Genomic DNA, 25,253 nt, shown 5'->3' with positions numbered 1-25,253 from the left:
TATAAGAGACAGGTGCAAGGGGTGGCGGGCAGGGCCTGGCCTGTCCAGTCCTCAGGTGCAGCAGCCCAGCGTCCCCCTCCTCCCTGCCCCGGGCGGGGCTGCACCCTGGACGTCAGGCCAGGCCGGGGCCGCGCAGCAGCGGTACCTGACCAGAAGGGGGCAGAGGGGCCCTGAGGACTGAGAGAGGAAAAGCCGAAGGAGGCACAGGAGGCTGCGGAGACAGAGACGCGTGAGAGGGGGGCAGCACGGCTCCACCGTGCCTCCAGAGCCACCGAGCCCCTCCCGCCGGCTGCTGCCCCCACCTGGCACACCGCCCGGGCTCACGAAGGGCCCGTGGCCCCTCTCCTGCTCTGCCTGGGGGGACTCATGGCCGCAGGTCCCCACAGGCTGGAGGACAGGGGCCACTTGGGGTAGCTCTGCCCTGCTCCTAGTTCTGAGTGGCCTGAAGCAGGTCACTTCCCAGTTCCGGGCCTCAGAGTCCCATCTACAGACAGGCAGCCTCCCACGGCAAGGCAGGGAGGGACCTGAGGACAGGCGGCCACCCTGCTCTGTCAGAGGCCTCTCTCGAGTGCAGGGGGTCTCTGCCTGGACCTCCTGCATTGTCCTTAGGGCAGGAAGCACAGGCGTGGGGTCCCCGTCTGCCACAGGGAAGGGGAGGGGGCCACAGGCCCGCAGAGTAGGACAATGGAGGGCCTGGGCCAGGCTCCAGGGGTGGACTCCTGAGGGCAGGTGGGCAGTGAGGACCTGGGCCCTGGAAGCAGCCAGAGTGGTCGCTGCCACACAAGGACATTACCTGGGGACCGGCTGGAGGTCCTGGAGGCAGGGCGCTCCCGGGACTTGTAGGGGTATTTGAGCGTGGTGTCCAGCTGCTTGAAGCTCTCCTTGAGAGAGTGGCCCTGGTAGTACTCCACCAGCTCCTGCAGGGATTCACACTGATGTGGCCACTGCCTCCAGGTGGCCTGGCCACCCCACCCCCTCAGGGTCTCATGGGGGGAATGTTCCTCCCTGGCCCCCAGAACCCCCTGCTCCTGGCTCCCCAGCCCAGACCATGGTGCGAGGTCAGGTCTTGGAGACCTCTGGCCCAGCAAGTAAGGACACTGCCAAGGAATGATGTGGAGGAAGGCCCAGGCTGGGCAACATGGCTGCTGCCCGCAGCCTTCACAGAGGGGGACACTGGCCACCACAGGCCCAGCACGGGGAAGCTTCCAGAGACACGGCAGATGCGAGGACCAGCTGGGGAGGATGTGTCAATGTCAAACGCTCCGGACCTTGAGAGTCCGAGCTCGGTACAGCCTGGTCAGCAGGTCAGCTTCTACAAGACCTGTGAGAACCTCCTGCGCCAGGCTGTGGGCTCCAGGGACTCACCCCGAGGGCCACAGCGGGTCTTGTTTGGGGGCTGGGAGCAGACACTCTGACTCTGTGCACAGAGGGAGGAAGAGCTCGCTGTCCTCGCCAGTCCCAATGCACAAGGTTTATGACGGAGAAAGGACCCTCCGAGGAAGGACCTCGTCCTGACTGGGCTTGGTGGCCTCGGCCCTGGGGAGGTGGGGTGGCTGGGGAGGAGCTACAGGAGGCCAGTTCCTGCTCTCCCAGGAAGATCTGCGTGGGAGGGCTATGGTGACAGCATGGCCAGGTTTGCTGAGCCTGGCTCTGGGGGTCAGAAGTCCCAAATCAGGGGTTCGACATGCCCGGCCTGTCCCCAGGTGCCTCACAGACCGACTTCCCCGAGTCTTGCCCACACTGGGAGGATCACTCCTCCCAAGGAGAAGGGTGTGGGATGGGGGTGGCCAGCAGGGAAGGCATGCGGGGCCACCTGGCCCCGTGGCTGGGTCGGGAGCGGCAGGAGCCAGGGACGCACATACCAAGAGGCTTTCGAACTTCTTAGCTTCTGTGATGTGAATCCAGTTGTCTTTCTCCACCACTTTGATGTGCTTCACCTCATCGTTGAACCTGGGCAAATGCAGGGGCCCGGTGGTCACTGCCAGAGGCCTGTGGCCCTTAGGTGTCCAACCTGCTCCACGTTTACTGGAGTAGCGACCCCACCCTCGCCCCACATTGCTGCTACGGCTGCTTCTCCTCACCCCCACTCCCTGCCCCATCCCTTTTGGGCCTCAGCAGATTCCTGGGCTGGTCTACCTGCCCTCCCTGCCCAGTGGAGCCCACACCTGCGGCAACCCATGCCACCAGCTTCTCAGGGGCTCCCCACTCTCCAGCCCTGCTGCCACCTCTTCTTGGGCTTTTGCTCATCAGCTCTGGGCACGGGGAGCACCCTCCTCCTCCCAGGAAGCAGCTGGGCCCAGCCCTGACATCAGCTCCTAACTCCTCCAGCTGCTGTCCAGAGGCACTAAGCACAAGCCAGTCAGAGGCCTGGCCACCCCCTCACCCCACCAGCTGCAGGCCTCAGTTGGAGCGTAACCTACCTGGAGAGCCTCCCTGTCGTCATCCCCAGACACCACCCCAGCCTACAGCATCTGACACCAGAGCCAGAGATGTCCCAGGAATGCAACTGAAGCCAGCACCCTGGTGACCATGATGCAGGAATCCTCAACCAGTAAGCACCAGGCTGCGTCTCCCTGGGTGCGCCTCCACCCAGCCTGACGTGGGGAAAGGAGCACACCCGGCCTGGGGGCAGATCCCGGAATGCTAGGACGGTTTGACACCCGGAACCAGCAAAAAACAGCGACTATGCAAATGAGCGTCCAGCCAGCCAGGCTCCTGCTCCAGGCCTCTGCAGAGACCCTCTCTGTGTCTCCCTGGAATTCACAGGGCTGTGACCAAGCCTGCCCCACCCCCAGGTCCCAGGCCGGGCTGTCTGATGGCGCTCAGGTGCTCTCAGGTGACACATGCAAGGCGCCCCTGGTATTCTTACAGGGCCAAGAGCCCTGCCTTTCATTGCTCTGCCTGGGCCACAGACCTAATGCTGGACACACATGGCTGTCCTCCAGAGCTGTGGAGGCTGGCCCTGAACGGTGCTTCACACTCCTAGGTGTTCCCAGCGGGGGACAAAAACTCTGCAGAGAGCAGATCCTTCCAAGGCCGCCAGGTCCCCTCAGCTGATATCCCAGCAGACCCTGGCCACTCGCTGTCTGTACTCTAGGGCCGGAGCATTTGTGGCAGGCTGCAAACATCTGTGGGGCCTCCTGGGAGGGTGATGGGTCATGGTAGTGCCTGTCCTGCCTGAAGTGGGAGGACTCTGAGGCCTCATCCTCGCTTCTGGACCCCTCTAGCTCCCCAGACACCTGCCTCCAGTGCTCCCACCCCGGGTGCCCCTCAGCAGCTGTCCTGTGCAGTGGGACCCTGGCCCTGAGTGCTGGGGGCCAAATTGCCCCTCTCCTGGGATTCAAACACATGTGACAGCTGTCTGCTGGTGCTCAGGCCAGACAGCTGGATGCACAGTTGGGCTGCTGTGAGTGCAGACACAGGAAGCCTGTGCTCAGAGCCGAGAAGGAAGGCTGGGAGGGGCGGGATCGGGGAGCGCAGGACCTGGGGGGTTCCAGCCGAGCCTGGTCCACACCCGCCCTATGGCCACGAGGTACACTTGCCCCATTCAGAAAATCTTCTCTGCGGGTCACTTGGCATTGGAGTTGATTTGATCTGCTGCACCAGCCAGGGGACAGGTTATGGGGGCCTGGCTTGCCCAGCACCCAGCCAGTAGACCAGAGGTGCTCTTTTTGGACACAAGCCACTGCTTAGGGCTCTGGACCCCAGGTCATGGCAGACTAGATACCCCTAGTCACTGGCCTGGGGCCTGTCCTGTCCATGAGGATCCTACACCAAGCAGGACAAACTACCCGAGTCTGACCACAGCCCCATGAAGACACCCGGATCTCCGTCTGGGTCTATTAGCTGAAGCTACAAGGTCACTGTCACCATAGGAGGAGTTCTTTGAGGGCTCCCAGGTGCCACAACACATGACGATCCCATCCCATCTGAGCCACTGAGGGCTGCCAGGCAGGACCTGAGCACATCTCCCCACTTGCTCCTGAACATGTCCAGCCAGCCCTCCTGGGTGGCTGGGCAGGTGACACTGCGTGGAGCGCTCTGCAGGGCTGGGCCTACCTCTGGACACCCTGGCGCCCAGCGTGTATTCTCATTTCCGGGTCATCTCAAGGGTCTTACTTAGTTCAGGCAACCGAAGACAGTGTCCCCAACCCCGAGAGGCCCAGGTCATGAGAGGCCAGGGGCCACGGTTCAGAGGGAGGCTGCCACTCACTTGATGCTTATGGCGAAGCGCTCAGCCTCGGCAGGCCGCTCCCTGATGAGGTAGGTGCCGCTGGCGTGGGCCTTGAGCAGGCTGTCCGTCTGCTGCCTCTCCATGTTGCCAGCAAACCTGGAGTGGGGGCCGAGAGCTGTGGCCGGTGCAGAGGGGCGCCGGCCCTGAGTGCGCATGCAGCCAGCCGTTCCCCATCTCGAACCTTCAAGACGGCGGCCCAGCACTGTGGGCCCAGCAGACAGCGGAGGGGCGGGGAGGGAGCCCCATGGCCAGGCCTACTCTCAGCTCCTCAGACCCAGGGCCCACAGGAGGCAACCACCCTACGCCATTAACCCAGTCGCTTCTTCCAAAAAACATTTTTACTCCTCAGAAAGAAGCAGTGATGGCTTACGGGGTCCGAGGACTGCTGGGGGCGGCCAGGGTCTGCACCCGGGGGCTCTGGGCAGGCTGGGACCACGCCTGTGCCTCCACTGAGACGAAGCGCAGCCCAAGGCGAGCTCCCCACTGCTTGCCAGGCAGGTGGGGACTCCCCATACCATGTCACCAGGCGGTCAGCGTTAAAAAGTGACATTTCTGTTTGCTTCTCCACCAAGCGAAAGCCCTGGGAGCACCTGTCCACCACCTGCACTACCTGTGGTGAGGGGTTTCGGGCAGCCAACACTGAGGGGCCGGGTCCAAGGCCCCAGGGATGACCCCCAAAGTGAAATCAAGGAGCAGCTGCTGCCAGGGCAGAGACCACTGTGCCCCCAGGCCCCCCATCACCGTGGGGCCCATCAGGGCAACAGCGCCAGGGCCACAAGTCCACATGGACCTTCCTCTAGTCTGCCAACAGCACAGCGGGGTCACAAGCCGAGGCTCAGGTGCCCCCAAGTCTATCCAGAGGGGCACCCACTTCCACACACCCACCTCGCCATTCTCACCGAGCACAGCCCGACTGGGAAGACGGCTCCGCTGACGGTGCCCGGAGCAGGGCTCCCTCCCTCCCCACGCGGTGGAGGCAGCCTCCACCCCCACCGGCGCCTCGAACCCGCCACCCACTCACCAGGGGTACACGGTGTAGTCGATCTCCCGGGAAGGCGGCCGGCTAACGGGCGGCTGGGGGCAGAGCACACACGGGTTGATGTCCCACCAGGGCCGGCCACAGACTGGGGGCTGGGGCTTGCTGTCAGTGGCCCGACCCCACTCCCAGCACTGTCTGCACTGGACCAGGACCATCTGTGAACTTAGCCCAGAGGCCCTGGCCTCTAAGGTCCCCAAGGACATGGCTGGACTCAGTCCCCACACTGAAGCTCAGGATGGTGAAACGACAGATTCCCAGCCGTGAACAGGGAGCCACCACCCAGCAGCGCGCCTCACCCTGAGAGGGAAGCAGGTGGCTGCAGGAAGTTCCCAGCAGGGGTACGGGGACACTTGAGCTGCAGTGGTGGGCTGTGTTGTGGGGGCTATGGCCCCTGCCAGAGCCCCACCCAGCCTCACGAGGACACACGCTGGAGGCCTCAGAGACCACTCCTCAGCCTTGGCCCCATGCACCACACGGATGGGGAACCTGAGGCTTGGGGAGGGCCGGGCCTGCCCCCCACCACCTCGTGAGTTGGTGACACCCGTCCTCCCCTGCCCTAGGTACTCCTGACCTGCCCAAACAGTCTGAGTGTTTAACACCTTCTCCTTCAGCAGGACAGAGGCCAGAGGCCAGCAGGGCTCCTGCGGGGGACCCACCTCCTTGCACCTTCAGGGAGAAGCCCCGTCGCTGTCCTGGGGGTGCTGCCTTCATAACAGGGTTGGGGACAAGTTCCACACCCTCCAGTAAGACTGCCATGTGGCCTTTCCCCAAATATCCTAAACTCCGACGGTGCATCTGGGGGGGGAGCCCCCCCCCCCCCCCCGCTAGGGCTAGGCGACAGCCCCAAAGATCAGGGAGGCCCCACGACGCACAGGAAGGCACGAGTCCTCCTGTGGGCACGCGCCAGTCACCATGGGGCAGCACAGCCCTGGGCAGGGTGGGCCTTCAGCAGAGGACAGCACCCCACCAACCTGGCCTCTATTCCCTGCTCAGTCACTTAGCAAGTACACCCTGAAAGGGCCACACCCTCCTCACTGAGGCACCCTGGAGCCCTCTGCACCCTAGCCACTGTCTCTGGAAGTGACCAGAGGAGGGGACTTACCCTTCCGTCCACAGGGCAGGGCTTCACAGATGAGCTGGGGAAGCACCCTGACTTCCTGCTGTGCACCAGCCGGCCCTGGACGGAGAGACCAGGGGGACAGGGGTCATTCCAGGTGAACACAGGCCCTGGTCCAAGATGAGCCTCGTGGCCACTGTGACCTCAGGTGACCTTGTAGTGGCTGAGTGGGGAAGCGAGGGGTGACCTGTGTTACAGGTGGGGCCTGGCATGTTAGTGTCCCTCCAAGGCCACCTGAGGAGGAACAGGGTGGCTGGCAGGGAGCAGAGACCCCTTGGGCACCCTTCGGGCCTCAGTTCTATGACTATTGTAACTGAACACAGGCCAGGAAGCTGTGGGGACATAGGACTGCAGCTCCTCTGGCGCCTGTGCAGCCAGGCCCCGTGTCTAGAGCTGTCCTGTGGGCACTGGGGCTCGGGGAAGGCACCGAGGGTGGGTGCCACGGGCCCCTCGTTTGTGGGCCCTGAGAAGGGAGCAGGAGCCACACCACAGGACCTTCTCTGGCCGCGTAGAGCCCTTTGCCAGAGGCTTCCTGGGGCGAGGCGGAGGGCAGGGCCAGGCACGGGGCCTGGTCACCCCACAGCAGGACACAGGGCTGCTGGCCGGCCCAGGGCAGCACAGGGAGGAGGCAGTTCAGGCACAGCCAAGCCAGAGCTTTGGGAAGCCATGGACATCAGCAGAAGGGCCCCACCGTATGAGAGCAGTGCCCCCGGGAAGACGCGGGGGGAGGCGGTGGCAGAGGCCCTGCTAACCAGCTGCCCTCTGCATGGCCCTGACCTTCACCCTGGGAGCAGGGGGAGGAGCTGGGCTCCAGGGCCCAGGACCTACCTCCCACCACTGGGACTCAGGGTCGCCCCGCAGCAGCTCGATCACGTCGCCCATCTGGAAGGTTAACACGGGCTTCCCGGGAGGGGCAGGGTTGCCGAGGTAATTCTGCACAGCCACCATCTTGGGACCTGCCGGAGACAGGGTGGAAGGGCTGCTCGCTTGGGACCTGGCCCTGGCAGGCAACCCATGGATCCTGGCTTCTCCCCGGCCCTGTCCAGCCCAGGAGCTGTCTGGCGAGTGGCCGTAGGCCCCTCCCTAAGCCCTGCCCCTGGGGCCCCTGGGGCTCCTGGGTCCCTTGAGAACGTCCTGAGTACATCCTCAGGCCCCAGCAGAGGCAGGGACTTATTCTCAGGTGCTGCTTCCTGTGTCTTCTCCCCAACAGACACCTCTCAAATTTGGGACTGCAGCCAGCGTGTGGACAGGGGACGGTCCTCATGTCAGAGGAGGTGAGGAGGGTCAGGAGGCCCAGGGACCTGAGCCACAGTCAGAGGCAGCTCAGGGCTCAAATGCGGGTGGCGCCTGAACCCCAAAAAAGGCGAGGCCACTCCTACCAGGAGCCTGTTCAGACCCAGCCCCGCCCTAAGTCACGTCTGGCTGGGGGTCCCAACCAGTGACAGCAGCAGCAGCCTGTTCAGGGACCCCGTCCTTCCCTGACGGGCTGGATTTATTCTCACTGCTTGGACTCCACTGCGTCTCACAGCACCTCCGTCTTCAATCCTCCATATTCACCAGGCGCCTCCCACTGAGCAGCCCGGTGAGGGATGGGGAAGGCGGTAAGGAGGCTCGGGGCCTCCGCTCTGCTCGGGGGTCACTGGGCAGCAGCTCTGAGCCCCGCCCTGGATTGAAAGGACGCTGGCCCTTCTCAGGCTGGCCCTGTCCCCATGGCCTGGGACTCGGGGTATGCCTTATGGGGCCTAAGCAACCCTGGGGAGGTGGCCTTGGGAGGGAAGAGGCAGGGGGCACATAGCCCTCGCCTTCTGGGAGCCTGGAGCAGAGAATGGGCAAAGCAGCCATTGCCAGGCCCAGGCCAGGACAGGCTCCTGGGGCGGCCAACGTGGATGACGCACAGAGGGCCCAAGCTCGGCACTCACCAGGTCCTGCTCCCGGGGAGGCATCCTGTGAGGACAAGGACAGGAGAGTGAATGAGGGAGGGCTCTCCTTCCCCTCCCCCCAGCTGCCCTCCCCCCGGGGGGAGGGTAAAGGTAGGAGCAGAGAGGGCCTAGGGCCTGGACTCCCCTGGATTCCCCACCGTGGACCCTCACCTCCTCCAGGAGGCCCACCTGGCCACCCCTGGAGCCATCTCCGTGCCCCTCACAGGCCAGCAAGTGCCCCCTCCATGCGGAAGGCACAGTCCAGGCCCCACAGGTGACCATGTGACCCCTGCTATGTCAGCTCCAGAGGGCTCTGGACCAAGCAGGGGCTTTGGGGCAGGGGCAGGTACAGGTGACAAAGCTGTGACTATGGCAGAGAGCCCACCCTGGGCAGGCAGAACAGGTCAGCTGCTGGGACAGGACCACAGCTACGGGGTCCCCTGGGTCCCGCGCGCAGACCCGTTGCTATTGATGCCCATGAAGGAAACCCAGAGGGCCCCTGGAGGGGAGCGTGGACACTTACCAGGTCGGCCGGGGAACCTGCAAAGGAAGCAGACGGGGTCAGAGCAGAGGCGCCATCAGGCGCCTACGGCTGCTGGAGGCGAGCTTCACGGCTCCCTCCAGACGCAGACCTGGACCTGGAGAGGGGCCTCTGACGACCCGACTTCCCAGGAGGGGCAGGGCTGCCCCCAGGCTCCCTGCCCCACCCGTCCACAGAAGAGAGTCCACAGTGGGCCAGCTGTGCCTGCCACGAGCAAGTGGGCACTTGTGACTCCTCTCTGCCACCCGTGGCTGAGATACACAGGTGCCAGCACTCAAGGGCAGGGGCATGTCGGCTTGTCAGAGGGAAGGCAAAGTGGGCCCCAGCCCCTGCCAACCTGGGCTGCTGCCACCACTGGTCAAAACAAGGACTGCAGCAGCTGTGACCACACGGCCCGGCACTCGGCCGTGACTGCTCTGGGCACTCCTGTCTCCAGCAGACCTTGGGGACACAGGAAGCAGCTTGGGCATGGATAGGGGTCATGGCGGGTTTTACTCTGCCTGGGGAGGGCACCCCACAGCAAGGCTCTCAGAGGAAGGGGCCCCTCCCGGGGGCATCCTGACCCCTGTGGACACTAACCCGCCTTGGTGTAGACCCTGGGCACAGCCCAGAGGCAGCGCCAACCAAGGCGAGGGAACCCACTGCAGGGTGGTGTGGCCAGATGTGGCCAGGGCAGGGACGGGCCCACAGGGGAACCAGGACCAGCGTCCTCGGGGAGGCACAGGCCCTTGGAGCAGCGGCTGGTGCCTGCAGGGGCTGTGGCGACCTGGCGGGTGCCAAGGGGGACCGGCTTCCCACAGGCAGAACCGCCTGCCGCAGGACCCCAATGCGCCTGTGTTTTACTGGGAAACAAAACCCCAAAGAGACCGCGTGGGCCTGTGCGCCACCAAGGGAAGCCCCACGTGGGGACGGGGGCCTGCAGGGTGGTGTAAGCTGCCTCCCCTGCTCCTGCCCGGAGCTTCCTACAGGAAACGAGGCTCTGACCATCAGGAGAAAACTAAGCAATTATGTTCTAAAAAGAAAGCTTGAGATATATCTTTAATTTTATGCCTTTAGCTATTTCTAGGTAAGTTCAAGGGCCATGTTTATTTTCGTCCTTTCTTCTCCTTTGCCCCCTCTGACTTTTTGAAAATTAAATATGCTATTTTTAGACTAAAAAAAAAACAACAGACGTAGCCCCAGCCCGTCGCCTGGTGTGAGGGGCACGTGGCCACAAGGGGGCGGTGTAGACAGCAAAGGGAAAGGCCACGTCCAGCCCAGCGCACAGGGACGCTAGAGGGGCCTGACAGGGTTGCAGGGGGCAGCAGCCGGTGGTGGGGACAAGAGGCTTGGGTGACCTGCTGACCCTCCCGGCTCAGGGCACCAGGCCAACACTCAGAGACAGATCGACTGTGGTTCTGGTACATTGTGGGCAGCGGGTCTTGGGGTGACAAGCTGGCCTGACTTGCTGTCATCCAGGAGGATCAGCGAGACACAGGCCCAGGGACATGAACTGGGGACCCTGGACGCTTCGCTGGACAGAGGTTCCACCAGCAGGCATGGTTTCCAGCCTGACTGGGGGCTGATGATGGGGTGACGATACTGGGCCTAGCCTTGTCCTGCATGTCACAGTGACAGGACGCACGGCAACAGAGCAGAGACCTCACTCCCACGTCAACAGCCAGGGGCCTGGTCCACCATGGAGGGGCAGCCGAGGGCCGTAGGCTGCCTGAGGATCCCACCGTCACTGGGGGCCCTGCCTCCCTGAGCACGGCTCCTGTGTGTCACTTGCAGCGTGACATGGCACTGTCCCCAGGGGTGGGGAGGACAAGAGTCACCCAGCTGAGGCCGGGGTGGGGGGCTTGCACTCAGCAGGTGCTGTGTCCAGGGAGCCATCCCTGGGCCACACTGCCCAGGCCCTCGGCCATCCCTCACTGTGGCCCCCACCTAGACTCTGCCCTCCGTGAGGCCCTTCGACCAGCTGCTCCCCGCCGGGCTGCCCCTCGGCAAAACCCCAAACCAAGACGCAGGGGAGGAGCCTCCAGGGCCCAGGGCCTCCCCGCCCTTAGCCCGAGCCTCAGGCTTCCCCATCTGATAATCAGGCACAAGGAGATGAGATGCACTGGTGCGTGTCCAAGGGCGTGCCTGTGAGCCAGTCACCAACACAGTGGCCATCTCCGTCAGGCCTCCCCAGTGGGAGACCCCAGGGACAGGAGAGGGTCATGAGAGGTGTGGCTGACCAGACCCCCAAGCCTGCTGCAAGAGCTCTCTGACCATCTGGGGCACCTGGATTCTGGCACGGGGAATGGGGACAAGGAGGGAAAGTCCTCTAGTACCCATTTGGAGCCAGATCCTGCCTCCTGATTACTGTGCGCCCTGGGGCAGTGTCTCGCCATCTCTGAGCCTTGGTATTCTCATTTGGCCTCTACTAGAGAATGGTAAAGGGCAGCTGTGAGCAGGCAGGACCTGAGGCTCAGGCAGAGGGAGCCGGGCAGCCGGTTGCGGGTCAGTACTCACTGATCCTGCAGGGGGGAATCACCTCCAGGCACTCCTTGTGTGCCCCCACGCCACACCTGGTGCACAGGTAACCCTGGTAGAAGGTGCCCCTGCGTGGGAGAGCGGGAGGTGAGGCTGTGCTGGCTCCTTGACTGCTCAGCTGTGGTCAGGGCCTTTGTTCACTCCCTGGCCTGGCAGCCGCCCTGGAGCATCTGACCCTCAGAGCCTGGGATCTCCAGGACCCCTGCTTCATGAGACCCCTGCTGTCCCCTCTGCCCACCCAGCCTGGACCCCCACCCCCACAGTGGTCCTGGTGCCCAGGGACAATCCGCCTGGCTAGATCCAAGACTCCAAGGGCCCAGGCCCTGACTCTCATGGACACCCCCTGGCTCCTTGGGGTCTTGTGTGGGCTGTGGCGGGAGGTGAGAGGCCGTGGGCCGCGGGAGCTGCCGTGCTGAGCTCGTGGGCCTGGGGCTTGAGTGGGGCGGGGCCCACCTGAGGAACATCCCGCAGGCTCTGCAGCTGGTGGTCCTGTCGAACGTGTACATCTGGAAGCTGTGGTGGTTGGCGTTGGCTTTGTCTGGCTTGATGTTGGACCTGGCAGGAACCAGAGAGGGGGGCAGAAGTGGCACTCGCCAGGCCCTGAGCCCAAGCCGTGGGCCACGCCAGCCCTGGCAGCGCCATGTTGGGGGTCTGCACTCCAGCCTGGCTGTGTGTGATGCCGGGCGGGCTGTGGCACAGGGCTGGTGTGAAAGGAAGCCCTATGGTCAGGCCATACTGGCACAAGAAAACCCCAGGTGAAGGGGAAGACTCAGGTCTCGAAAGGCCTAGGAGTGGGCGGTGCAGGCACCTGTCAAAGAGCAAATGCATACAGCAGCCGCCCCCCACATCTGTGGCTTCACTTTCTGAGGTTTGTTACCCACAGTCAATGTGGTCTAAAAATATTAACTGGAAAATTCTAGAAACAATCCTTAGGATTTACAATGCACTCCATTCTGAGTAGCAACATGAATGAAATCTCACCCTAAACCAAATCACATCATCCTTTGGCCCAGAGTATCCACACGGCATGCACTACCCTCCTGTTAGTTACTTGAGGGCTGTCTGGTATCAGATGGACTGTCATGGTATCACAGGACTTATGTTCAAGTACTGCTTATTTCACTAAAAAATGGACCCAAAGCTCAAGAGCAGCAACGTCATTAACTTATTACAACATATTGCTATTATCAGCTGTCGCTCATCTCTTCCTGTGCCTGAATCATATTGTGGAACTTTATCACAGGTCTGTATGCAAAGGAAAGAACAGAGTGCGCAGCACTCAGCATTTCCCGGGTACCCAGGGACTTGGACACCCAGATGTGTACACGTCTCTGTGTGTACAAAGCCTAAATGTTGGACATTCCAAAGCCTAAACAAACATGGAATCTAGTTTATCATGGGCAGGGGGGCACGCCGGGGGCACACACGGGTCTGCAGCTCACTTCTACCTCCGCCCACCGAGTCAGAGAGGCCAGGGAGTGAGCCCTAGAGGGAGGTGTGATGGCAGCCCCCTGGTGGTGGGAGGGGCCTCTCCAGGCACACACCTGAAGAGTTCACCAGGGGACCCTGGGGACAAAATGTCAACCCATGCAAATGAAGATGAGACGCCCTGGCTGGGACACAAGCCAGCAGGATGCCACCACGGCCCTGTCACGGCCCCTTCCCTCCACCAGGTGGAAAAGCCCAGGATGCAGTGTCAGGGTGTGGACAGGGGGTGTCCCTGAATGCTGCTGTTCATGCAGGAATGTCCAGAGGTGCACCCAGGGACCGTGAGAGCTGTGACCTCGTCCACCCTTCCTAGTGTGAACAGCCCGACTGGGCAATGATGGGCAGGGGGTGTGTGCTCTCTGCCTCCTGACCTGCCCTGAGCTGACCAGCTTCCCTACACTGGGCCCCTCCCCACGAGGTGCGGCCCACTAGGCCCAGAGCAACAGAGTCGGCCACCTATGGACTGAGACCTCTGAAACCAGGAGCCCCACCAAGACCGCTGCTCCTGCTGGCTATTCTGATCCCAGTGGCCCACTGCTGAGGCCCTGCCCCTTCCACCTAGTTGTCAGGGAGCCACTGGTCAGCGTATTGGGCTGCTTCCTGGCTCAGGCTGGAAGTAGATCTGGGCTTTCAAAGGCCAAGCCTCGTGGGCCCTTTGAAGCTGCCCCTGGCCATTCCCGGCCTGCTAGTCAGGGGTACACGGCTCAGCCTCGAGGACGGCAAGACCCATCCCAGCAGGACGGCCCAGCCCTGGAATGCTATGGCAGCAGGAAGGCCCTCCAGCTCCAGCAGACGCTGAGCAGGGCTGGCCCCATGGTCAGGAGCTGGTCTCAGTCTCTGGCACCTGAACTGCCCCCTGCCACCCCCAGTCTCGGGGGCTGCGGAAGAGCCCAGCGGCCACCCACTCACATGGCCATCTCAAACTGCTCCATCCACTTCCGCTTCATGTCCTCCGTCTTGCAGAAGAACTGGAAGCCCTGCTTTCCTTGGAGGTGAATCAGGTAGAAGCCGTAGGACCACTGCGGGGGACAGGGACGCGTTCACACGGGGCCCAGGGCACAGTGGCATCTCGTGTGCAGTGCCCCCTGCAGGGCCACAGGCGCACAGGTGTGCTGGGCATTCCTCTCAGGTGCATGTCCTCTCAGATGCGTGTGCCCGGGCCTGGGCCCAAGCGTGCGGCTCTCAAGGTGCACACGTGCAGGTGGCCCTACGTGCCGAGCCTGCCCACGTGAAGGATGCCTACTGCGTGCTGTGCCACCCAGGGGCAGGTGGGGCCTCTCCCTGCCCCCTCCCACTGCTGCAAGGCAGGATGCCCCCAGGAAGCCTGGGCCCAGGCGCCCGCCCACCTGCCCAGATCCTCAGTGGGACTGAAAACCCTCGGAAGTGAGCAGAAGCAAGCAGGGCAGGGATGGCCGCTGCACGGGGCCCTGCTCAGTGGCCTGCTCAGTGGCCTGAGCTGCCCAGCAGCCCCTCCAGCTCCGGAAAAGGGCCTTCAAAGGGGTCCAGGGGAGAGCTGGGAAGTGCAGGGGCTTGTTGGGAGTGGGGGAGGCGAGGAGGACGGAGGGAGGGAGCAAGGATGCGGGAGAGGAGAGACGCACAGAGCGAGGGGCCGGGTGAGGGACCCCTGAGCCCCCCACCCTGGCCTGGGGCAGTGGGAGTGCCGAGGCCTGGCTGGGCGAGGGCCGGGGAGGGGGAAGGGGCAGCAGCTTACCATCTTCCCGTGAGACTAGGAAGCGTGTAAGGAAAGCAAAGGGGAGACGGGTCACCAGGGGCCTGGGCGGCCCTGCAGTGGGCACCGCGGCCGGAGCCCACAGCCCAGGAGGGGTGGAACGGGCCCTGGGCAGGGCTCGGAACAACAGGGACAGCACCAGAGGCTGGGACCCCAGTGGCTCTGCCGCATGCGCGTATGCGCTGCAGGTGCAGGCTCTGCCCCAGCTCCAGGTCGGGCCTCGGCTCGATACCCCGTGGCCCCGACTGCCTGCTCCAGACACCAGGGTTGGGAGGGGCTGGGACACACTGGGTCAGCAACTATAAGTGGGGACGGCCAGGGCCTGGACTTTTAGCTTCAGGCCCCACTCCTGGCCCAGGGCCACACACAGTAGGTGCTCAAGCACTGTGTGCAGAAGCCTCGGCAGGAGCAAGAATGAACCAGAGGATTCAACTCTGCCCCAGCTCCCAGGCTGGACCCTACAGCCATGGCCACCCTGCAGCCCAGGACCCTGCCTGCTGGACATTAGAGCCTCTGCAAACTCATCCAGAACCCTCACAGCCTTCCCCCACACAGGCGGGGGTGGGGACGGGGAGGACACCTGCCTGCTACAGGGACAACATGAGCTGCAGGCAGGCCAGCCAGGGTTCAGAGCCAGGCTCTCACTAGGGGCCTTGAACAGGGCCTCCTGCTCTGCCCAGGCCCACACTGGGCACTGAGGTCCTGATGGAGCCCTGACCCCGGGTGGGGTGCCATCTGCAGCAGTCACAATGACCAGGCAAGGGCTGAGGGGTCTCTCTGCAGGGTGGGGCCACCCCCAGCAAACAGCAGCCCTTCCCTGAGGTTTGGGACCCTGTGCCTGCCCCTTGCCTGGTGTGGCCCAGCCCTGGTGGGCCGTGGTGGCCCCGAGCAGTCCGCAGCCCACCTTCTTGATGTCCTTGTTGTGCATGGGGTCGTCGGTCATCTTGTGGGACAGCAGCTCGATGACCTCCTTCAGCTCGTAGCTGTAGCCCTTCCTCTTGCAGACGATGACCACCTTGTCAAACAGGAACAAGTACCTGGCCCAGACAGCAGGCCAGGGGCCCTTAGCATGGCCGGCACTCCCACGTGAAGGCCCCGCGCTGCGGGCGGTGCCCCCGGCAGGCACCTGTGAGCCGGCCTGAGGGCCTCAGAGCAGCCTCTTCCCTCAGCACATGCGGCTGCCGCCCAGGGGTGAGCCCTGCCCTCCACTAGTCCACCTGGCAGACGCCAGCCTGTGGTCAGGGCCCTGCTCCACACCCAGGGCTGCACCTAGCCCTTCCTCCTGACCCCCAGTGACCGGGCCCTCACATACAGCAGGTGGGCATGGAGGAAGAGGCTCGAGGGTCCCGGCCCACCTTCCCACCATGGCCAGCCACCCAGCAGCCACTTGGCAGAGGCACGTGCAGCCAGGCGCTCGGGTCTGCCCTGGCTCCCTGGAGAGCGTGAGCTCACAGGGTTGGGCCCCACCCCGCCTTTGGCCATTAGCCCAGTGCCCGCCATGGGCAGGGCAGCCCAGGGCACTGGCTGACGTGGCCCCGACGCTCGTGTGGAGAAGGAAGGAAGCAATTAAAGCTGAGTACGGCAAACCGGCCACAAGCCATTTCCAGGCCGCCTGGGAGCAGGGCCCGCTGGACCCGAATGCCAGGCTGTCACGGGAGGCCACCGCCAGCTGCCCTCTCACCTGTCTTGCTTGGTGTGGTTGACTATGGACCGGACTTTCAGCTCCCCGTCGATCTTTGGCCTCCCGTACTCCTCCAGCTTCACCTGCTGGGAAAGAGCGGCGGGAGGGTCACTCCTGCTGGCACAGCCCGCCCCGGCCCAGAGCGGGCGGGCACACCAGGGCCGCGCTCCCCACAGCACCGGGGCACTTCTGGGCCAGGGCTGGGGACGGGAAGCAGAGGTAGGGAGGGACCAGGCTGGAGGCTGGGTCCCCACTCCCGCCAGCCCCACCGGGGGCTCCCTTCAGCCCGGGAACAAAGAGCGATTGATGGCCTGGGTCACAGTCACAGGCCACCGCTGTGTGAGCCCAGAGCAGGGCTGGAAGGAAAAGCCAGACGCCCGCCGAGAAACCCAGTGAGACTCTTCTCAGGCAGCACCTCTCAGAAGGCAGGCGTGCGGGGAGCACACGGGGGCCCTGTGGGGTCCCCAGCAGTTCATCTCTGTGGGAAGAGGCTCCGAGGCCTCAAGCTGGGCTTGCTGCGGACGGTCCCAGCTGCTGTTTTGGCTGGCAGAGATCACCTCCCTGGACAGGTGGCCCGTGGGGCTGTCAAGGGACGAGGCTATGCAGGCAGGACCAGGTCCAGAAGAGTGCAGGAGGGAGTGGCCCAAGCGTGGTTGCCAGGCCCATGGGCCTGGGGTAGCTCCAGTGTCCCGGGCTCCCTGCGCCCTGGAGAGTCTGACACACATTGTGCTGTCGAGCTCGGCGGGCACACACTCAGGGAGTCCACTCCTGGCCCGAGTGACCCTGGAGTGCCAAGAGCGGAAACTCTGCTTCCCCAGGAGGGGCCGGGCTGGCATGGGGCCTGTCCTGGGAGTGGCCGCTGCACCCCTGCTCCATTCTCATTATTTAAAGTGCAAGCGTAACTCGTAAAACATCAAAACACAAAACAATCTTCTTTCCTCACATCGCAGAAGCAGTGGTGGGCACCGCGTGGTGTTGGGAGGGCATCTGTGGTTGCCCGGGGTCCTTGGCACCCACAGCCCCCAGGTGCTCCTGGCTCAGCCTCAAGTCTTTGGGCTCAGAACCGTGAGGCTGCCTGAAACTCCCTCTGCTTTCATGGGCCAGGCCCAGGCGCTCCCCCCCGCCCTGGGCCTGCAGAGGGCTCCTCGGATGCACCTCTGACCCTGGTGGGTAAAGATCGGGCACGTGGCCCCAGGGGCTGGCCTGGGGATCTGGGGTCTCCTCTGCCCACACTTGTGAGAGCAAAAATCGCCAGAGGGCAAAATGTTTTCATCAAAACCAGCGGTTCTCAGTGTGGGTGACCCTGTGCCCAGGGGCACCTGGCAACACAGCTGGCAGGCATCGCGAACAGAACCTGTCCGTTGCCCTGCAGGGCCAGCCAGGGAGCCCTGGTCCAGGAGCCCCGGGTCTCCCAGAGCCACTTCTGCTTCTGGATGTGAGGGAGACTTCTGTCCAGCTGGGGAGGAGGGACGGGGCTGGGCAATCCACACGGCCTGCCCCCTTCACAAAGGACCATCCTCAGGGCATAGGGCACTTGGGTTGGCTGAAGGGGACGAGGGTGCGCAGAAGCAGGAGCTGGACATCAACCCCAGAAGCGGCCGCCTGGGTGGGTGTGTGCGTCCCCTCTGTGCCCAACGCGAGCCAGGCCTGGCCCCACTGGAGAGCCGCGGCACTTACCAGGTTCTCTATGGAGCTCTGAAACTCGCGGATCTTCTTCAAGGTCTCCTTGTCCCGCTTCACCTCGTTTATGTACATGGCCAAGTCCTGAAACCAGGGAGCGCCATGTCCACGAGGGGAGCCCAGCCCACCAAGCCCTCTCCTGGTCCTAGTGGGGGTGGAGGACCCCAAACAAGGAGGGGGTAGGGAGCAGCACCCCACAGGGCAGACACAGCAGGGACTGTAGCACAGCGACCTGAAGAGCCCTGCCACTCTGTCCCACCGCCCTTCAAAGTCACACAGGCCACCAAGCAGCCCCCGATCTGGACCCACCCTAAGCCTGCATGTCATCTAGGAGCCTGGGTAGAACGAGTGGCCAGTTAGTTCCTTCTACCTGGGCCCAGAGGTCCCCACTTTCCAGCCCAGCACCCGTGTACCCCACTGCAACCCTCCTGCTGGCCACCAGGGGGCAGTGCTGACCTGCAGCCCAGCCAGCGGGTGAAATGTGGATATCCAGGCTCAGTCCCCACCCCCCTCCTGCCCCTTCTTGCTCCAGGGGGACCTCGTGGTCCACTCTCCAGCCTCCCTGTGGCTTCTTAAAGGGTGTTCTGTTTTCTTGTCTACTTGCCTTTAAAATGAGGGAAACAATTTCCCAGAGACAAGGAACCCAGGGCAGGGACAGACTCGGGGCAGCCATGGCAGACCCTCACCAGGTGGGGCCTGCGAGCTGTCTGGATTTCTGGTCTCCACGCTCACCTGGCCCAGAGCCCACTAGGCTCAGACTGGGACGAGACGCCCAGGGGAACAGCCCCAGGGCCCCAGGGGCAAAGCAGCCTAGCAGAGCACCCGGGCTGCAGGGAGTGAGCGCTCCGTCCCTGGGGAAATCAAGCATGAGGACAGAGGGGGCTCCTGCTGGCCACACAGGCCATCCCGGCGCTGCAGCAGGGGGTGAAAGACGGGCCTCAAGTGCATCTCAACAGCTCTCGGAAGCCCAGAAGCCTGCCCGGGGTCATGGAGCCCTCTGCAGGGCTGACAGCCCTCGGGAACCTCTACTGAGGGACCTGGACTCGCCCGCTGGCCAGGGACACACTGCCAAGCCACGCCTGGCTCGCGGGCACCCACTGCCCATCCCAAGGTTTTCATGACCATGTGCACCTGGGCTCACAGCGGGCGACGGCACCAGAGAACGGGGACCTCACCCCCGTCCACGTCTGTCAGGGAAACGCCGTCCCACTGACCTGGCCGCAGGTCCTGCCCAGGGGGCCAGAGGGAATGGAATCCAAGGCCCCTGCGGTCACTCCCAGGCCCACACCCACGCACTCGCACTGTCACCCAGGAGCATGAAGCCGAGCAGCCATGTCCTGCTGCCCCTGGGGACAGGCTGCAGTCCTGCCCTGGAAAGGCACTCTTTAAACAGGCGCCTAGGGGGCCTGCCCCGTGCTGGACACAGTGCCCAGCCTGGGGTCACAGGTGGCCGAGCGGCACAGGCCTGCCGAGGAGGAACTGGGAGTGCTGCCTGGGGACAGGCCCTGGAACCCAGCAGGGCCAGCCCTGGGGACATGTGGAGCTCGCTGCAGACTGGGAGTGAGCCAGAGGTGGCCAGGTGACAAGGAGGAGGCCAGCTTGGGAGGACACAGGGGGGTCAGAGGCTTGGGTTTTGGGTTTCCGTGGCAAACGCTGTGGCCCATTGGGACCAGGGTCCTGCAGAGGAGCGGAGCGGCCAGGAGGGAGCACTGGAGGGTCCCTGAGCAGGGCGGGGGGGACAGCCGAGCAGCCCGGACACTGGGTTTCCACAGGGAGGGGACACGTCTGGCTAGAGGCCCTCGGAATCATCAAGAGAAAAGGAGCAGCCCAGACAGGGGGCAGAGGGCCGAGGCCGGGGGACAGGGATCCCGGGTGGAGCGCAGAGCCTGGGGCCGCTGATGGCCCCTCGGGCAGGCGGGACAGCGGGAAGGGGCCTCGGCAGTCACTGGGGGCAGGTGAGGTCAGGAGCAGAGCCTGGTGCAGCCTCCTCCGGTGCCACCTCTACCCTCCAGCTGGTCTAGCCCGTCACCCCCAGGAATTGCCCCCAGGCACGGCAAAGTGCAGCCCGCCGTGCCCACCTCCGCTGCCCGCCTCCGCTGCCCACCTGCATGGCTTCCAGGGCTTCTTTGAGCTGCTGCCTCTCGGGCCGGTCAGCAGAATGGCTCAGGAGCTCCTGGAGGAGTGAGGGGTCCTGGGTCACTCAGGGGCCCAGCCCTGCCTGGCCCCTACCAGGCACAGGGTGACAACCCCAGCACAAAGCCAGCCCCACCTGCTGCTCCAGGTGCCCTTCAGCTGCCTCCTCCAATGGACAAGTGAGACCCCTCCCACAGGCACACCCTGCTCCCAGCAGGGGCACTCCCAAACCTTGTGGGTAAGGGGAGGGGGTAGAGCACGAAGGAACACTAGGGTGGCGCAGAGCAATGTACTGGGGTTGGCTCCCTGGAGAACTTCAAAGGCACCTCCACCTCCCCTCCAGGTGTGTGCTTCCTGAAGGCCTTCCTATTCCCACTTTCACCATGGCTGTCAGGAAGCTCAGACTTAGTTAAGAGATCAGTCATGGCAGCTCTTACTGCTGGACTAAGGCTGCTTCCCCATCTCGGCCCATTTTTCTGACTCTGCACAGGCTTTAATCAGTCTTCCTATCTTTACCGGGATGACCTTTCCTAAGGAGTGCTGAGCAGCCTCACTTATCCACCCGCTCGCTGGGGGCCTCCCCACCCCTAGCCCCTGGGACTTCGTCACCTTGAGCAGAAGGTGGTACTTGAGCACCCGCTGCATGGGCACCACCAGCAGGTCCTGCAGTTTGAACTTGCCGTCCTGGACCTTCAGCGTGCACTCCTGGGCGGGGAGCCAGCCATGAGGAGCTGCCCGCCACCGCCTGGGGACGGAGGCTGAGCCCTGGACACCCTCAGGAAGCTGCCCTGAACCAGGCTGCGCAGGGTGGGCCCCAGGGTGCCCGGGGACACGCGTGACCCGCTGTTCTCAGGCCCCCACCTCAATCCCCTGTCCCTTCCTCAGGGCCAGGACCTTCAGGGAGGGTGGGGCCTCCCCTGCCCGCCCCCTGCCGTGGGCTCTGAGAAGCCAGGTGCCCACCTGGTGCTTGGGCCCAGGCCACCCACCAGCGCTGGAGCCAGGGCTGGGCAAACATGGCCATGCTGATCAGAGGGGACCCTCAGCCGGGGACAGCTGCCCCCCACCAGTACCTGGGAGGGGCAGGTTCCAAGCCTGGGTGACAACATGTAAGGCCACCTGCTTCCAGCAGAGCCACCTGGGCCCCCGGGGTCAGCAAAGGCCAGGGTCGGGGCGTGGCCCTGGCTGAGTCAGATGGGGCTGGAGGACCCCCACCCGACAAAACACCTCAGAGGGACAAGCAAGCCGCACGCAGGCCGCGTCCCTGCCCAGGCAGGGGGAGGTGGGTGCCTGTGGCGCTCGCCAGCGAGCTGCGGCCTGGGGCAGGCCAGCCGGGCGCCTGTTACCTCCACTTTCTGCCTGAAGTCGTCGCGGCTGGTGAGGAGCTGGCTGAGTGTGGTCTGGGCACGCTCCAGGTGGCTGCAGTAATCCCCGTAGATGAGGAGCCTGGCGGCACACAGGACACACGCGTGTCAGCACGTGAGCACACGCACACGCAGGTGGGGGCACGCACGACCCAGGACACGCTTCTTCCTCGGGAGGCTGCGCGGCATGGGCCTCCGGCCAACGGCCCCTGGTGGGTTCTGCCCTCCCCTGCCCTGAGTGAGGGGGGTCCTGGGTCACTGGGAGGGGCTGCGGAAGCACTGGCTAATAAGGGCACCCAGCACCCGCCCAAGAGGCCACCTGTGGTGCCACTTCAGGTCGTGGCCCTGGCCCACTCCTGTTCTGGGTCCCCACGCCTGGAGAGAGCCGGAGGCCCTGCCTCCTGAGACTGGCAGACCCAGGGGGGCTCCCGGTCACCCCGAGGTGGCCCCTGGTAGGGACTAGAGCTGCCCTCCTGCCCTCCCCCCTCTGGCCCCCGAGGCACCACCTCTCCCCCATTCTGATTCTGCTCTCGCGCCCTGTGCTGCTCTCCTCTGCCCATACGCCCCTCCTTTGTCCCCAGCCAGGCCACATGCAGCCCCGGTGCCCACATCTCTGCCAGCCAGACTCCAGCACCTCTGGACCTCGGGTAGCGAGCCTGCCACTCCTGCTTTAGGTGCCCATGCCCCCGACCACCAGAGCCCCCAGGAGAGGAACCACGCCCAGTGACCACTGGACGAGGACAAGGTGACGGCAGCCACACTCGCAGGACCCCCACTGAGGGCGCAGACCTTCCTGTCTCCACCTGGCAAGACGGGGGCAGGAGCCTCTTCTCCAGACAGTACTGAGGCCTCTGTGACCTGACCAAGGGCCACCAGCCTGGGTGTAGCAGCCCAGCTGGGAGGCTGGGCCTGACGCTGGAGCGTGGGGCTGGCCCTTGGGAGAAAGCGTCCTGGTGGTGGGCTCTCCTGCAAGGCCCAAGGTGACAGAGCCCTGGGCATGGGTCCCCACGCAGGCCTCCCACCCCTGGGCCGTGGGCGTTTGGAACCAGAGGATGCCCATCTCTCCCCACCCCTGGAGGTCCGGGTCCACAAGAAGGCAGTGGGAGAGGGGACATTTTCCACCGAGGGACACATCAGGGCAGAGCTAGCTCAAGCATGAGCGACACCTCCTGACACGTGTCCTAGCTTTCGAGAAATGCTCAGGGATCCGAGGCCCCAGGCCCCACGGGCTGCACGCCTGGCTGACCGCTGCTCCCCGAGCCTCCCCACACCAGCCTGTAGGGAGCTGGGTGCTGAGAGGCTGAGGTCGCACAACACACTACAGCACACCACAGCAGCCCACCACGGAGGTCAAGGTCAGTGTGGACCTGGTGCCAGGTGTCCTAAAACACAACCCTTCCCGGAGCCCAGGTTCCGGCCATCTGCAGGGGAGATGCCCCTGCAGGCTCGTGTGAAGGCAGGAGGGGCATCTGCCTCATTCAGGACCAAGGCCACATTAGTGGAAGTGTAACCTTAAAAAAGGGGGGGGTGACTGTGATTTGCCCTGACACGTCGGTCACGGGGAGGCTGTTCCAGCCTTCAGCCTGCTGAGTTGCCAGGATCTTGCCACAAAAGTCCCGCGGTGGCTTCCTCCTGCCCTATTCAAGTCCTTGCCTTGGCCTGGAAGATCCCGGCACCTCTCCCACCACACCGTTGCCCTCTGCTCCTGCCTTCCATGGGCACCTGCTCTCCCCACGCAGGAGTGGCCCAGGCCTCCACGCCCTGGCTCCAGGCTCCACCACGGCCCCCGATGAGCCCGCTGAGGACAGTTCTCGTCTCCCATGCTGCAGCGGGACCTGAGCCTGTCCTGCCTTTGGCCCTGAACTCCTCCGTACACAGCAGGCACTCTATAAATGTCCGTGGAATCAGTGAGCAAAGGAGTGTTAGGGTGCAGGCTGACTCCAAAAGGGGAGGGAAAGTGGCGGAAGGGAGATGCAGTGGCCTGGTGGTGGACTCCGATGTGGCCAGGGCCCTTCCCCAGGAGGACACGACTGAAGGGCCCCGGCCCCAGGCACCTAGCCAAGCCACGCGGCAGGCCACTGTCTGCACAGCTCTGGGCCGGGCGCGGGAGGAGCACAGGCTCCCACAGCAGCTCGAGGGTGGGGTGCCGTCATGCCCCAGGAGGTGGGAGCCTCACAGGCAAGGTCCGGAGCAGAGGACGCACCAGTCTGCTGGTGTGGCCTTGGCCAGGGGCTGACTCACAGCCTGCGTGGTGGGGGTGCAGTTCTGGGGAGGGCAGACCGCAGGCCTCACCTGTCAGTGACCCCCCTGTAAGGAAATGGACACCCAGCCTCAGAAGGAAGAAGCTGAGGTTTCCAGCTCAACCACCCTTCACACCTACTAGAAGATTCCAGAATCCCACACTGCCCCTTGCTGAGCCCCAAAAGGAGTCTGGGGACAGCAGGCAGCTCTGCACCACCTCCGTCAACAGGGCACAAACCGAGGGGCTTGGAGCAGGGGAAGGAGGAGCTGCGGGAGGCCGCCTGCCCCCAGGGCTGCCTCAGGTGGCCATGACTGCCCATCTGTGACACTCACTGTGCACGGGGCCCCGGGGCAGCTGAGCGGGCAGTGGTGGGACTGACGAGGCGGCCCTATCTGCGTCTAACTCCCTGGGCCAAGCCCTCGGGAAAGAGGGGCCGCCACAGGCTTCAGACCAATCCCACAACTGGCCTGAGCGCTGCAGATGTGGAGCCACGGCGCTGTGGCCAGCGGCTGAGACCTGCCCCTCGACTGCCCCACTGCCCCCGCCTGGCCTGCGGAGACTGATGTCCCCTCCTGTTGGCCACAGTGGCCTTCCAATGGTGGGGACCAGCTGTGGGGAAGCAGGGTCATCCTGGCTCACCCTCTGGGGCTGCCCCGCCCAGGGGCCACCCTGGTCCCTAATTCACAGGTGAGGGAGTCAAGACCGAGGCACGGGCTACCAGCAGCATGGGGAAGTGGCCTCAGCCCTGCGACCCCACAACCCGAGGCCTCAGCCATGACCCTGTCCCGTGGTCTGTGCTCGTGTCCCCAGAGCTCCTCACTCAGACCTACACAGGTCAGGCCCAGGGCTCCTGTCACCAGAAGCAGCAGGGCCTGTCCACCTTGCGCTAGGTGGACAGCATGCAGGGCAGGGTTGTCTCCTCTGGATGCCCAAGTCTCCAGGACAAGCCAGAGGCCTGCGGCACAGCCAGCGGCATGAATGTCACTCACCAAGACCCCGACAAGCGAGAAGCAGAAGGGTTTGCCAGAGCCCGAGAGGCCCCATCCAGACCACACCCCATGCCCAGAGGTGGCCGACAGGCCATGATGGGAAGGGGGCCCACACCTGAGATCCCAGCAGGAGGCTGAGGCAGGAGGATCAGGATTTCAAAGCCAGCCTCGGCAACTCAGTGAGGCCCTAAGCAACACAGTGAGGCTCTGTCTCTAGATAAAATATAAAAGGGCTGGGGACGGGGCTCAGTGGTTAAGGTCCCTGGTACCAAAAATAAAAATAAAAATTTTAAAAATCTTTGTTTACAAGAGGGCACAGAGGCCTGGAGGACGGCGGCCACCTGTCTCAGGACACCAGGCCCATGATTCCCACCCAGGAGGACTCTCCCCGTCCGCTGTCTATCCTGAGGAGCAGATGGGGAGGGCACTCACCTTTCCTTGAACTCGAGGAAGACCTTGGCCAGTGTGCTGCCCCCAGCCATCATGGACACGTCGATAGCCCTCAGGAGGCTGTGGTGCACCTTCATCAGGTCCTGGGGGGGGGGGGCGGAGAGTGCCTCGAGGGCCACCGGTTTACCGGCGA

At 64.0% G+C, this 25,253-nt stretch overlaps 1 protein-coding gene across 10 annotated transcripts in view; it reads right to left on the bottom strand.

Annotated features, from left to right (window-relative positions):
- Vav2 (vav guanine nucleotide exchange factor 2) overlaps window positions 1-25,253 on the bottom strand; it is a 123,719-nt gene that overhangs the window by 5,992 nt on the left and 92,474 nt on the right. For 5 of the 10 annotated variants that reach the window (XM_048813376.1, XM_048813372.1, XM_048813375.1 and 2 more), the window contains 19 exons: window positions 25,103-25,203; window positions 21,422-21,521; window positions 20,688-20,783; window positions 20,050-20,118; window positions 17,943-18,029; window positions 16,266-16,351; window positions 15,489-15,621; window positions 13,765-13,874; window positions 11,821-11,922; window positions 11,347-11,435; window positions 8,833-8,849; window positions 8,310-8,334; window positions 7,219-7,346; window positions 6,376-6,450; window positions 5,256-5,308; window positions 4,214-4,330; window positions 1,863-1,950; window positions 794-917; window positions 146-211 (listed from right to left, as the gene is read on the bottom strand). In XM_048813376.1, coding sequence (XP_048669333.1) covers window positions 146-211; window positions 794-917; window positions 1,863-1,950; window positions 4,214-4,330; window positions 5,256-5,308; window positions 6,376-6,450; window positions 7,219-7,346; window positions 8,310-8,334; window positions 8,833-8,849; window positions 11,347-11,435; window positions 11,821-11,922; window positions 13,765-13,874; window positions 15,489-15,621; window positions 16,266-16,351; window positions 17,943-18,029; window positions 20,050-20,118; window positions 20,688-20,783; window positions 21,422-21,521; window positions 25,103-25,203 — 1,666 coding nt within the window. Of the gene's footprint in view, window positions 1-145; window positions 212-793; window positions 918-1,862; window positions 1,951-4,213; window positions 4,331-5,255; window positions 5,309-5,580; window positions 5,979-6,375; window positions 6,451-7,218; window positions 7,347-8,309; window positions 8,335-8,832; window positions 8,850-11,346; window positions 11,436-11,820; window positions 11,923-13,764; window positions 13,875-15,488; window positions 15,622-16,265; window positions 16,352-17,942; window positions 18,030-20,049; window positions 20,119-20,687; window positions 20,784-21,421; window positions 21,522-25,102; window positions 25,204-25,253 lie in introns of those variants that run through there. The other 5 variants (XM_048813380.1, XM_048813377.1, XM_048813379.1 and 2 more) reach the window with 3 other exon arrangements.

This window comes from Marmota marmota, unplaced genomic scaffold (assembly GCF_001458135.2).
Source record: "Marmota marmota marmota unplaced genomic scaffold, marMar, whole genome shotgun sequence".
Lineage (NCBI taxonomy): Eukaryota > Metazoa > Chordata > Mammalia > Rodentia > Sciuridae > Marmota > Marmota marmota.
Note: the sequence above shows the minus strand (reverse complement) of the source record. Positions and strands in the feature narration are given on the sequence as shown.